The 14441-nt window shown below is 46.3% G+C and overlaps 1 protein-coding gene across 1 annotated transcript in view; it reads right to left on the reverse strand.

Annotated features, from left to right (window-relative positions):
• The window catches only part of HPD (4-hydroxyphenylpyruvate dioxygenase), an 84791-nt gene that overhangs the window by 43867 nt on the left and 26483 nt on the right, over positions 1-14441 (reverse strand). The window contains exons 4-6 of the mRNA XM_077293128.1: positions 9348-9452; positions 9208-9250; positions 6513-6595 (exon numbers count right to left, since the gene is read on the reverse strand). Of these exons, the coding sequence (XP_077149243.1) occupies positions 6513-6595; positions 9208-9250; positions 9348-9452 (231 nt within the window). The remainder of the gene's footprint in view (positions 1-6512; positions 6596-9207; positions 9251-9347; positions 9453-14441) is intronic.

Raw genomic sequence — 14441 nt, forward strand, 5'->3', positions numbered from 1 at the left:
TACCTTTAGATCGGGTGATGCAAAGTAGGATTATTATCTGTGAAAGCAGACATATGCAAAAAAAGGTGTGAGATAGGCGACAAGGTTACATAGGACGTTTTCGACCCGTCCAGGCTCTTTATCACAGTGTCGCTGTGATAACTGGGCTCCATGAGGCGCTCCTGCACCTAAGGTTGCTGCATATGGCAACAAACCCGTGATTTCAGATTTTGCTGCGGATTGTAGATCAATAGATAAATATGCAACTCCCGAGAAGGAGAGTAAGAAAAAAACATAAAAACAATAACATTCTATACTCCCTTATTAGCCCTTCCATGTCTCCCCTGCCCACTCCTCTGCCAGTCTTTGTGTAACCCATCCTATCTGACTGCTATCTTGCCCTACTTGACTACAGTCAATCACATACTGCAGACAGTCATGTCTGATGACAGATCATCTCAGGAGGCCGGCTTGGCCGACTGGCAGAGGACCAGCCAAGGGAGCCTGAGAAGTGCCACAGAAGACAAGTATTTGGGACACTGCGGCTTACGCCGCTGTCCCCTGACTGCTGCGCCTTCCCCTGTGTAAAAAGCAGATCTCCCATTCTGTGGCCAAATGGAATATGGGGTTAACTCCCCGCAGAGGGGGCGGGGCTTATCCCCTGCTTCTGGCGCCCGGAAGTGCTGATAGCACATCCGATCCCTGGACCCGGACCTGTTTGGGCTGCCGGATCATGGACCCGCTGGAACATGCGGTGAGGGATAGGATTGGCAGGGAAGGAAGCGCTTGGTTAGCAGCTTTGCTGACTGGAAGCGACTCCTTCCTTACTATGGTGCAGGCGGTGCCGCCGGAGGGTCGGCGCTTTCGCAGAGCCACCCGGCCTCCGGCACGGCTGAGCCCGCCATTATATTCAAACAAGGGCGCGCGCAATTCGCGTGCGCGCGCTTCTTCTGACTCGGGCGCCAGGCGCGTTAGTACGGCGGGAAGCAGCGTCGTACCTCAGGTGGGGGAGGCTCAGGGATCGGCGCTGCGCGGCACGTTTAGTTGTACAGCCCCTGCTGCCCCAGTTACTGTAAGAAGGAGTGCAGGTCTGCAAGTGCCTGCTTTAGTATCTGGCACTGCAATCTTACTTGGAGACAGCATGGGGGGAGCCCTGGGAACGTCTGCTTCCTCACAGGATGCAGGCTCTGCAGAAAAGGAGACTGAGGCTCCGCAGGGGGGCATCCCACCACTTTCTAGGAACAGGGGGGAAGTTATGGCCAATACTGACAGGAGCAGGGATACGGCAGCTCCAGTGCAGCCAAATGTGGGTTCACCTCACATAATATCAGCGCCCGGACAGCATAGCGCATACTCCCAGTCTAATATAGGGGGAGAGTCACAGTTTCCATCCTACCCACTCATCTTTAGTACCCCGTATTCGCAAATACCAGGCGGGCAAATAACTCCCTTTCAGGCGGCGGTAGTCGAACATCAGAACGCCTCAGCGTCGCTATCGCTGATGGCAACCGGTGTTCGTCCCCCAATTCAGGGTGCTGGCACACCGGCTCTGGATAACAGACAGAGTGCGGGTATCCGCTCCGCGCGCAGATCATCATCGTCATCATCGTCATCCCCCAGAGGGCACCGCAGAAATAGACATAGGAAGCGCGGTCGTTCTGACAGCAAGCGGCGTTCGTATCGATCCAGGTCCAGCCGGCGCAGTAGGCGGTCTAGAGCGTCGCGTTGGCGCTCGCCTTCGTCATCCGGTAGTTCTTCAAGCAGGTCGCATAGGCAGGAGTCTTCTCGTCGTAGGTCCATACATCTCACGGAACGTCAAGGTTCGATGACTCCCGTGGCACGGGACACAAGCCGTACGGATGTCGGTGCACCAATTGGTGAGTACCCCTTTGTTGGGGCTTGGGGGGGGAGAGAACCAACACCATCCTTTCAGATACAGTAGCCAATGCGGCCACAGGGAATAGGATTTATGTTAATCCAAAAATACTGCAACCGTCAGGATCGTGCAGGCAGCCCCTCCCTCCTCGCCCGGACGTTTATAAGGATGGTCTGTTTTGTGGTGTCCCTCCGTTAGGGGCTCACTTGGACAGCGTCATCAAGGAACAAATTTGGGCCAATGAGTTCGTCGATATATGGTCCCTGGTTTCCACGGACCAACATTCAATTGATAGAGAGAGACGTTTGGGTGATAAGACATACGAACGGAAGCAAAAAGTTGCAAAAACCATTAATAACTGGTTGCAAGCTTTTGCGGTCCTAGGATGTGTTATGGGGGAGAAGCACCCCGAGAGGTGCTCTGAGCTTTTTATATACTTAGATAGCATCGATAATTCATATAAGGCTCACGGGGGATCAGCATGGTGGAAATATGATGAAGATTTCCGCCGTCGCTTGTCCGTCAATCCCCAATTAGGCTGGGGTGTGAAAGCCACGGATCCGTGGCTTCGCCTGATGATGGCCCCCCCCAAAAAAATGACTCAATCCTTTCATGGGTCCGCTGCCGGGTCCAATAGCAACACGGCAGCAGCATCTATTCGTAGGCCAGGTTCATGCTGGTTATTTAATGAAGGACACTGTAAGTTCTATGGGCTCTGCAAATATAGGCACGAGTGTTCAACGTGCGGTGGACCCCACTCCGTGGCAAAATGCACACGGCCGTCCCAAAAAACTAACCCCGGGAAAAACCCCTCTACAGGTGAGGTTACCGACGCCAGTGAGCGTAGAAAGAATGGGGCCGTGGCTGGACAAATACCCCAATAAGTCGGCAGAGGCAGGCAAGTACCGGCTGATTCATCACCTGTCCTACCCCAAGGGGATGTCGGTTAACGATGGCATACCCAGTGAGGATTCAGCCGTTAATTATATTTCCTTCGACAAGGCAGTGGATTTAGTCAGAAACGCCGGTCCGGGGGCCCTTATGGCCACGTCGGACATAGAATCCGCTTTCCGTCTACTTCCGGTTCACCCGGATTGCTACCACTTACTGGGAGCCAAATTTGAGGATGTTTACTACTACGACACATGTCTCCCCATGGGGTGCTCACTTTCCTGTTTTTATTTTGAATTATTCAGCACGTTTTTAGAATGGGCTGCTCGCGAGATCACCCGGCTAACTGCCATTACTCATTACCTTGATGATTTTTGATAGTTGGCCCAGCTGATTCAGACGCCTGTTCCTCAGCGCTGGCCCAATTCAAAGATGCCATGACATATTTTGGGGTCCCACTTTCCCCCGAGAAGACGATAGGGCCAGTATCAGTGATCACATTCCTTGGTATTGAAATCGACACGGTCGCCATGGAATTTAGATTGCCGAAAGACAAAATCGACAAATTGCTGGATCTCATTAATGGGTGCATTTCGGTTGGCAAAGTCACATTGACGCAAATGCAGTCACTTCTTGGCTCATTAAATTTTGCATGCAGGATCATGCCAGCGGGCAGGATATTTTCTCGCAGATTGATGATTGCCACGAGAGGAGTGAAACAACGTCATCACAGAATCAGGATAACAGCCCAGTTACGTTCTGATTTAAACACATGGAAGATGTTTCTCAGCAATTACAATGGTAGGACTTGCTTTCAGGAGGTAGAGTGTTCAAATGATGATATTGGTTTGTTTTTTGCAGCGTCAGGCCACACGGGTTTCAGTGTTCGTTTCGGCAGCCAAATATGCTCTGCACTATGGCCTGCTTCCTGGATTGCCAGGAAGTGTAATGTTGACCCAACCTTGATTGACCTTTTCCCTGTTGCGGTGGCCATGGAAATATGGGGCCCACTATTGGCCAACAAGCGAATCCGTTTACACCTTGAAACCGTTGGCGGGGCGCATGCCATCAACTACCTAGCATCTCCTTCACTTTTGGTTTTAGACCTGATTAGATTCATAGTTTTAAAATGTTTAATGTTTAATGTTTGGTTCAAAGCTAATACATTACCCAATAACAATGTGACTGTTCCAGAGTTAGTAACTGGGATTTATTCACAGGACCTACAGGATTTGCGTCTTCAGGAACGTTTGGACGAGGTGGATTGCCCACGTTCGATCTGGAATGTCCTGGGGACCTGATGCCGCTAATACGCTCATCGGTAGCTCCGTCGACCTGGAGAGCCTATGGTAAGGCGTGGGAGGAGTGGTGTCTTTTAGCAGACGGAAAGCCGGTGGGTTCTTCGGATGATGTGCGGATGCAGGTGACCATGGCATTTCTATCCAAAATACATGCCAAGGGAGTATCGGGTGCGGTTGCGCGCAATCGTGTGTCTGCGTTAGCCTTCCATTTTAAATTGCGTGGGTGGTCAGATTCCACGAAACATTTTTTAGTCAGTCAGCTACTAAAAGGTTGGCGCCGAGTGGATAAGCACTGTGACAACAGGCGTCCTATCTCCTTTGACTTGCTTGTTAGCTTGGTTAAGTCCGCGGTATCAGTTTGCGATTCTAACTATGAAGCTGCACTCACATCAGCGGCTTTTGGCCTGGCGTTTTTGGGGCTATGCGGGTCAGTGAGATCTTACCCACGGCCTTAAATAAACCGGGTGGACTGAGGCAAGATGATGTTTTTAATTTGTGACGATGGTCTCAGGATCAGAATATGTAAATCTAAAACTGATCAGGAGGGCAGGGGGATTTGGTTCCCAATATTTGCCATCAACAAGGATGTTTGCCCATTAACGTTAATTAAGAACTTCATGCGGGTGAGAAGGGATGGTGATCAATTTTTCATGCATGAGAATGGCCTTCCTCTAGTGTCGGGTCAATTTTTAGCCATATTGAGACGCGCGTTGTCGTTTTTGAGAATGCCCGCGGCAGAATTTGGGACTCATTCTTTTTGAATAGGTGCAGCAACTGAAGCCTCCAGGGCGGGTTTATTTGTTTCAGAGATTCAAAGGGTGGGTAGATTGAAATCCCGTTGTTTTGCTAGATATATCAGGTCTGACTTATTGTTATAAAATTTTGGTTTTGTTTGTCAAAACAATAATAGAAGCAGCTTCAGGGATAAATCGGAGAAGTTATCGTTAGTGTTTGATTATTGTACGTTGATTAATTGTATTCTTTAATTCCTAGATGGAGTGTGACCCAGCGTCTGGATTGTGGGTCACTCATATATCTATTGGGCAGCTCGTCGTGCTGAATTGTGCCCAGGAGGGCGATCCTTGGGTTTTGATGATGTCGACGTGATATGGCGTGGTATGAGAGGTCTGACGTGGTCTCAAGTGCTGCCGGAGGTCGTTCACATTGCACAGGTGTTTTCATCTCCCGCCATTGTGGTTATCCATGCCGGAGGAAATGACCTGGCTTCGTCTCCACTTGCCGAGCTGCTTACGCTTATCAGATCTGATATGGACAAATTCCCGAGTTTTTTCCCGCTGATGCGACTAGTCTGGTCTGAGGTTATCCCACGACTGGTGTGGCGGGGTGCCAGGGAATTGGATGCTATGGAGAGATCCAGACGTACTTTGAACCAGAGGATATCGTGCTTCGTGAGATTTAAGAATGGTGTAGTGGTAAGGCACCACCGTCTGGAGGGAGACAATTCCGGTTTTCTTCTTCCAGACGGAGTTCATTTGAACGCGGCGGCTTTGGATATTTTCCTCAATGGGCTTCGTGAAGGCGTGGTACAGGCTATGCATTCGTTGGGGGGGTCGTAGCTCTCTGTATTCGCTCCTCCTTGGCGGAAGGGTGGAGTTTTGTTGGTGGTGAAGATACCTGCCCGGGAGTCCGGAAGGCAGTTAATCTCCCTACACCCAAATTTTTTGGCAGATATTGCCTGTTTTTATAAGCTGCGACCAAATATTTTACCCAAAGTTAAAAGATGGAAATTTTATGCTTATATTTCCCAATAAAAGTTTTCAAGTTTGATAATTTGTTTGTGTCACTTAATGGGAGAAAACGGTTATGGGTCGTAGCAGTCTTTGGGACACGGCGGCTTACGCCGCTGTCCCCTGACTGCTGCGCCTTCCCCTGTGTAAAAAGCAGATCTCCCATTCTGTGGCCAAATGGAATATGGGGTTAACTCCCCGCAGAGGGGGCGGGGCTTATCCCCTGCTTCTGGCGCCCGGAAGTGCTGATAGCACATCCGATCCCTGGACCCGGACCTGTTTTCCGCCCTCCCTCCCCTTTTTGTTATGGTTTGTTTCAGTCGCAGCTGCGGAAGGGTGGAGTTTTGTTGGTGGTGAAGATACCTGCCCGGGAGTCCGGAAGGCAGTTAATCTCCCTACACCCAAATTTGTTGGCAGATATTGCCTGTTTTTATAAGCTGCGACCAAATATTTTACCCAAAGTTAAAAGATGGAAATTTTATGCTTATATTTCCCAATAAAAGTTTTCAAGTTTGATAATTTGTTTGTGTCACTTAATGGGAGAAAACGGTTATGGGTCGTAGCAGTCTAGTGTTTTTCATTATTTTGAACTATGACCATAGCTAATCCACGGACAAATAGGCGCCATAATCCACTAAATTTTCTGCAGATTTGTTGCTGTGGATGTGCCTGCAGCTTCTGGGAGAATGTCAGCAGAAACGTTCCTCAACAACGTACCTTAACAAGAAAATCACAGTCTTCAACTTCAAATGCTACGTCTTTCACACCATCACCATGCTTCTGTAAATGGGCTCCAAATTCTGTACAAGAAAAGAGTGATTAATATATAATGAGAACTAAGCTGTGATTGGATGCTATGGACAGGTAAGCCAATTTTCTGATTGACAGTCTTGATAAATTAGGCCCAATTTGGGTCGACACTAAAGCAGAACTATATCATGATTTTTCTGAAAATTTGCTCTAGAGAAAATGCTTATAAAGAAAAACATTTATGGGCAATTCATTTAGACTGGTTTGCGCATGCCAGGCTCAGTAAAGGGCTTGCTGGAGTACGATGTGCTGAATTTGTTAAGAGGCACATGGCACTTAATGAATTCGGGACATGTTCTCAGTGGCGTGTGCCTCTGTGCGCCTTGTCCAAAATGCTATACCAGTCACACCAAACAAACCAAATGTAGGTTGTAGTGTTGCCCAGCACAAACATCAATTTCTCTGCTTAAACCTAATGTTGATTGCTTAGGGCTCGGTCACACAAGCGAATAAATCAGACGAGTGCAATCCGATAAAAAATCGGATTACATTCGGACCAATATTAATCAATGAGGAAGTGCAGATCTGCGATTATTTTCACATGCCGATTCAGATTGGATCGCAAACACCCACAGACTTGTAGGTGTGTGGGAAACATCGGACTGCACTCGGATGGCATCCGAGTGCAGTGTGATTACTGGGGATGCTGGAAATGCAATGGAGGAGATGGAGAAATTACTTTCTTTGTCTTCTCAGCATCCGTGCTGCGATTCTCTGATGTGAAAGGATCGGAGCACAGAGCACTGACACTCGGCTCACGGTCGCAGCAGAGCTGGAGCCGAGTGTCATTAGCATATTACATCTGATATTCTCGCATCGGATGCCATACTGTACTTCAGCACACATGACAATGTAGCTAGCTGTCCAGAATCCTTCATGTTACTGAGTGGTATAATGGCATTATAAGATATGTTAGGAACTGAAATACCATTGGTGCAATCTGTGTAGCCGTATAGGGGCGAGGGGGCCCATCTCCTCAAAAGCAGGTGGGATTGTGCATTATGAGGAGCTATCAGACTGCAGATGGCCCATATACTGTTCTAGCACAGGGGCCCTCTTCGGTCTGTGTCCACCAGTGATATAGGTGATTCTTCTTGAATCAAGTTACAAACTACATGTACAACCCTGGCAAAAATTATGGAATCGGAAAATTGGAGGATGTTCATTCAGTTGTTTAATTTTGTAGAAAAAAAGCAGATCACAGACATGGCACAAAACGAAAGTCATTTCAAATGACAACGTTCTGGCTTTAAGAAGCACTAAAAGAAATCAAGAACAAAAAAATGTGGTAGTCAGTAATGTTTACTTAATTTAAGCAAGCATAGCAATGTTGCAAAAGATGTTGGTTGTTCACAGTCAGCTGTGTCCAAAATCTGGACCAAATACAAACAACATGGGAAGGTTGTTAAAGGCAAACATACTGGTAGACCAAGGAAGACATCAAAGCGTCAAGACCGGAAACTTAAAGCAATATGTCTCCAAAACAGAAAATGCACAACAAAACAAATGAGGAACGAATGGGTGGAAACTGGAGTCAACGTCTGTGACCGAACTGTAAGAAACCACCTAAAGGAAATGGGATTTACATACAGAAAAGCTAAACTAAAGCCATCATTAACACCTAAGCAGTAAAAAACAAGGTTACAATGGGCTAAGGAAAAGCAATCGTGGACTGTGGATGACTGGATGAAAGTCATATTCAGTGATGAATCGCGAATCTGCATTGGGCAAGGTGATGATGCTGGAACTTTTGTTTGGTGCTGTTCCAATGAGATTTTTAAGGATGACTGCCTGAAGAAAACATGCAAATTTCCACAGTCACTGATTATATGGGGCTGCATGTCAGGTAAAGGCACTGGGGAGATGACTGTCATTATATCTTTAATAAATGCACAAGTTTATGTTGATATTTTGGACACTTTTCTTATCCCATCAATCGAAAGGATGTTTGGGGATGATGAAATCAATTTTCAAGATGATAATGCATCCTGCCATAGAGCAAAAACTGTGAAAACATTCCTTGAAAAAAAAACACATACGGCCAATGTCATGGTCTGCAAATAGTCCAGATCTCAATCCAATTGAAAATCTTTGGTGGAAGTTGAAGAAAATGGTCCATGACAAGGCTCCAACCTGCAAAGCTGATCTGGCAACAGCAATCAGAGAAAGTTGGAGACAGATTGATGAAGAGTACTGTTTGTCACTCATTAAGTCCATGCCTCAGAGACTGCAAGCTGTTACAAAAGCCAGAGGTGGTGCAACAAAATACTAGTGATGTGTTGGAGTGTTTTTTTGTTTGTTTGTTTTTCATGATTCCATATCTTTTATCTCAGAATTGAGTGATTCCATAATTTTTTTCCCTATGCTTGGTTAAAAAAGTAACCAATACTGACTACCACATTTTTTTATCTTGATTTCTTTTAGTGTTTTATTAAAGCCAGGACGTTGCCATTTGAAATGACTTTAGTTTTGTGCCATGTCTGTTATCTGTTTTTTTTTCTACAAAATTAAACAACTGAATGAACATCCTCCAAGGCCGGTGATTCCATAATTTTTGCCAGGGGTTTTATATTATATGTGAAAGTGGATCAAAATACTGTACCTTCATTTCCAGGAGTAAGTGGTGACACAAAGAGGAATATTATCTGCAAAGAAAGATTACATATACTGTACATAATCATGCTCTAACAAACAGGCAAAATATCTAGTTATTAATATTATACATGTCTGTGAGCTACCTACCTTGTCTTGTTTCACAACATGGGTAACTAGCTCCCTGCTGCCAGTCTCCAGACCCCTGTATGCCAATTGCTCAAAGCCCATTTTATTGCAGTAAAAAGAGGCGGCCTAAAGTGATGACAAACAATGTAAATGCATCTTGTACTAAAAAGAAATGTATGATAAAATTCAATCAAGCATTTAAAGCACAAAGCAATTCACCAATGGGGTAAAGCAGAGGCGTAGCTCGGGTTTTGGGTTGGGGGCATATAACCCTGATTACAGCTATGGTGGCACAGCATAATTGTAGGTATAGGGGAAACTCAGCAGATGACTGTGATGTTTCTAAAACAACTATACAAAGACCAACACTGATATTACCGCCATATGGTGACCATATAGTAGTAGATACCGGTCCCGCAGAACACGTAAGAGATTACAGTAGTTACAGATAGTGACCTACAGCTGACAATTTTTCTGGTGGAGTCACTCAGTTTTCCAGTCTTTTCCATCTGGCTCAAACGGACATGACAACTTCTCTAGCCACGACTCTGTAGCAGAAATTACAACAAAGACACATTTATTCACATTTCCTGCACTGTCCCCATCTATTCCCAACCTGCACAAACTCCTCATCCTGATGATACCCCAATGCTGCTGCCGTATGTGTCCCTATTACTGCACCTGCTGTGTGGTACTGTGTGCCCTCAAAATGGTAATACAACCCTCTAGAATATAATGCCGTGTGCAAGTGCCCTAGAAAACAGTGTTCACATTTTGCCTCCAAGAAAGTAATAATGTCCTGTGAGCCTCTTAGTAGCCCACAAACTGTTTGATGGCTCCAACACTCTATGATGGCCCACATACTATACAAAGAGCCCACATTATCTCCCACACTGTATGATGGCCTCCCTCACTGTAATCCCCACACTGTATGATGGTCCCCACAGGCCTCCATATGGTATAATGCATTCCCCATAGGCCTCCATATGGTATAATGTATTCCCCATAGGCCTCTATATAGTTTAATATACCCCCACAGACCTCTATATAGTATAATGCACCGCCATAGGCCTCCATAAAGTATAATGTACTCCTCATAGACAGACTCTATATAGTGTAATGCACACCCATAGGCAGACTCTATATAGCATAATGCACTCCCTATAGACATATTCTATTTAGTATAATGCACTCTCTATAGGCAGACTCTATATACTATAATGCACACCCTATAGACAGACTCTGTATAGTATAATGTACTCCATAGGATGACTCTATATAGTATAAAGCACCCTCATAGGCAGACTCTATATAGTATAATGCACCCCCATAGGCCTCCATACAGTATAATGCACTCCCCATAGGCAGACTCTATATAGTATAATGCACTCCCCATAAGCAGACTCTATATAGTATAATGCACCCCATAACAAAAATAAATACAATACTCACCTCTCCTGAACAATCAGTCCATCCTCATATAGTATCATGCTATCAGCAGCATATCTGCAGTTTTCACCGGGTGATATGCTGCTGAGAACAATGATTTCTATGCTGGCATAAACAATCCAATCAGTCGAACAGAGAATGTAATGCAGCCTCCGTAGAATGTAATGCTGCCCCATAAAATGTAATGCAATCCCCATAAAATGTAATTCAGCCCCATAAAATGTAATGCAACCCCCCATAAAATGTAATTCAGCCCCATATAATGTAATGCTGCCTCCATAGAATGTAATACAGCCCCCATAGAAGGTAATGAAGCCTCCATAGAATTTAATGCAACCCCCATAAATAAATACAATACTCACCTCTTCTCTTTCCCCACTGCAGCGCATTTCCTCACCTCAGCAGCTTCACTGCCCAACACAGTGTGGTGCGCGATGACGTCATCGCTCCAACACTCAACTCCCTGTTGCCACTGCGTCAGAGGCAGAGGAGGATAAATGGGAGAGGGAACGTCACGTGACGCTCTCTCCTCCATTATTGCTTTCAACTGTATCGGCATCTATGATGCCGATACAGTTGAATGCGTGATGTCAGGGAATGCTTGCACTGGGACCCCATGACTCACGGGCCCCATAGTGCCCGCATGGTCTACTGCTATTAGCAGCACACCACTGGGCTTGGGGGCCCCTGGGATAGTGAGGGCCCTAGGCAGATGCCTATTCTGCCTGCCCCTAACTCTGGCCCTGGTCATCATGTTTATATAAAGCTGCTTTGCTTTTGATACTTCATAGCATTTGGCTTTGACAAAAGTTATTAATACAGTTGTGCAAATTACATACATATTTAGTACATTTCAACAGCACAAATGCACTTGCGGATATTCTGCATCTAAAGCAAGTCTATGAGAAAATCCACACCTAAAAATCGCGGAATGATGTGTTTTACCAAAAAGCTCTATCCTGATCTCATTTGTCCACAAGATGCTTTCCCAGCCTTTCTCACATACATTTTGGCAAACTGCAGTCTAGCTTTTTTTATGTCTCTGAGCAGGCCCAGACTGGCAATCTACCAAGGTCGGCAGATCTCCGTGGCCCGGTGGCTCTGAACTACAAAATATTTCACAGTTTTAGACAGATTATCTCTGCACAGGTATTCAAGAAGAAACAATCACCGTATTATCCTCTGTACTTTATAATGCATAAAATATAACCTTTATTAATTTATTAATAATAAAGTGTGACCTGAACCACAAATGAAAAAAGAACCACCATCACCCTTTAAAATTAGAAACCAGATGTGTGCTACACTTTTCCTGCCTTGTCATGGAGGTGGGCACCCTTATACCTGCGCATTGGCACCCCCTCTCGTCGAGAGCGGAGTGCCACTTTGCGTAGGTTTATAGGGCGCCAACCCCGTTGACAGGCAGGGCACATCTAGGGTTAATTTGCCCCTCCCTTTTTTCCTGCCAATACACGCTAAGAACATATGCACATAATCTATATTTCAGTGCAATATCAACGATTGGACTAACACCCATATAAATTTATTGTATCATAGATATTTTTTGGCCTATAGGCCAGAGATTATACCATTTTCACATTTAGTCTTGTTTTTTCTTTCCACCTTGATCCCAATAGGGCAATATAGGGTCAGAAGGGTCAGCCATTGACGAGCGGGGGAGCCACTGTGCAGGTATAAGGGTGCCAACCTCAGCGGCAAGGCAGGAAAAGTGTAGCAATTGTTTAGGTTCAGGCACACCCCTGGTTTCTAATTTTAAAGGGTGATTGTGGTTCTTTTTTTCATTTGTGGCTCACGTTTTATTATTAATATTAGTAAGGGTTATAGTTTATGCATTATAAAAAACAGTGGATAGTACGGTGATTGTCTCTGAACTACAAAGTGGGCTGCCAACCCTTTAAAACTTCTGACTAAAGGCCTTGTGGGTGTGCGCTGACAAGGGCCGCAGAGGCCAGTGGCAGTGAATATACATGGCTGTGGTCCTCGGTAGTGCAGGCACGCGGCTCTGGTCCTAGTTACTGCAGGCGCGTGGCTGCAGCCCTCGTCAGTGTGTTCAAGCAGGAGAGGGCGCACACAGGGCCTTTAGTCAGAACGGATGCTGGCCTGTACTAGCGTCAGAGAACATGCTCTACTCACCAATACCAGGGATCAGTTCCTCAGCACCTCCGATGCTTGACAGTGGACCCGCTTCACCTTCAGTGGACCTATATACACAGCAGTCGCAGTATCACCTATATATTGAATATAGAGCAGTTACCGTATCACATACTGCGACTGCTATATATACATTATGTATGTGATACTGCAACTGCTGTATATACAATATATAGATGATACTGCGACTGCTGTTTATACATTATGTATCATCTATATATTTGGAAGTCAGTAGTATGGGGGTGTGGTTTCTGTCCATGCATAGGCTGCGGTTATTTGAAATTGTGTATGATATTTTATCTTGCGGCAATCAATTGGAGCTATGCATATCTACTATATAATTGTCTAAGGGTCACTTCCGTCTGTCTGTCCTTCTGTCTGTCTGTCACGGATATTCATTGGTCACGGCCTCTGTCTGTCATGGAATCCAAGTCGCTGATTGGTCGTGGCAAAATGCCCACGACCAATGCCACGACCAATCAACGACGGGCACAGTCAGGTGGCAAAATGGCCGCTCTTTCCTCCCCTCAGTCAGTGCCCGCTCCATACTCTCCTCCAGTCAGCCCTCACACAGGGTTAATGCCAGCATTACCGGAGCGCGGTGTAACGCACTCCGGTTACACAGCTATTAACCCTGTTTGACCAAATTTTTACTATTGATTCTGCATATGTGAAGAAACCGCAGGTAAAGAAGGATGCAGGGACAAAAAGGAGCCAGAAAGCAAATAACGTTTTTAACTTTCCTTTAACTTCCAACCCAACAAAGATAACAACAGTTTTCCACGCAGGGAACTTAAGTACAAGATCACAATTTCACAGTAAATCCTATCTACTATATAGGCGCCCTGAACTATACCCGCGGAACGCGACAGCGCCTCACTAGTGACCCCCTAACAAGAAAAAGTCAACAAAGTTCACTTATTAGCGCTGTTTCAGCGATGCAGTCCTGATGGTGAAGCTCCGTCAGCGACGCAGTCCTGATGGCGGGGGAAGGAGGTGTCCTCCGTCGACGGGCCCAGGTGTAAATTTGAGACCAGAATGTCTGTTGCGGTGCTGCGTCACCCCCTGCAGGCGGACGTTGATCCGGGGTAATAGTTTCCAAGTCCAAAGAGGAGTCTTTTCGAGGAGAATTAGCGGAGTAATCCGTATCAGTGACAGCTGAGACAAACCCAGGAGGGACCGGAGCACTTTCTGGCAAGATACTCCCGGGGAGCGCGGTAATACTGTCTCTGAGATGATCAGCGCTACCCCTCTGCTTTGGGGGTCGCTGGCGACGGACCCGCCGCTTTCTGGGGGCTCTGGTAATTGCCCGCAACGTCTGCTGCACGTTCTCCCTCTGCTTCCAGCAAGTCTCACTGCGGCCTGCACACACGCGACAACTGCGCTGCAGTTCCCTCTCCTCAGAGTTCTCCCGCGCTTCTCTGCCCCTGCTTTCGCGCGCTTTCCTTTTTATCCGTCCCTCTCCCTGCGTCACTCTGTCTCCTGTCACCTCAG

Source organism: Ranitomeya variabilis, chromosome 1, assembly GCF_051348905.1.
Source record: "Ranitomeya variabilis isolate aRanVar5 chromosome 1, aRanVar5.hap1, whole genome shotgun sequence".
Classification (NCBI taxonomy): domain Eukaryota; kingdom Metazoa; phylum Chordata; class Amphibia; order Anura; family Dendrobatidae; genus Ranitomeya; species Ranitomeya variabilis.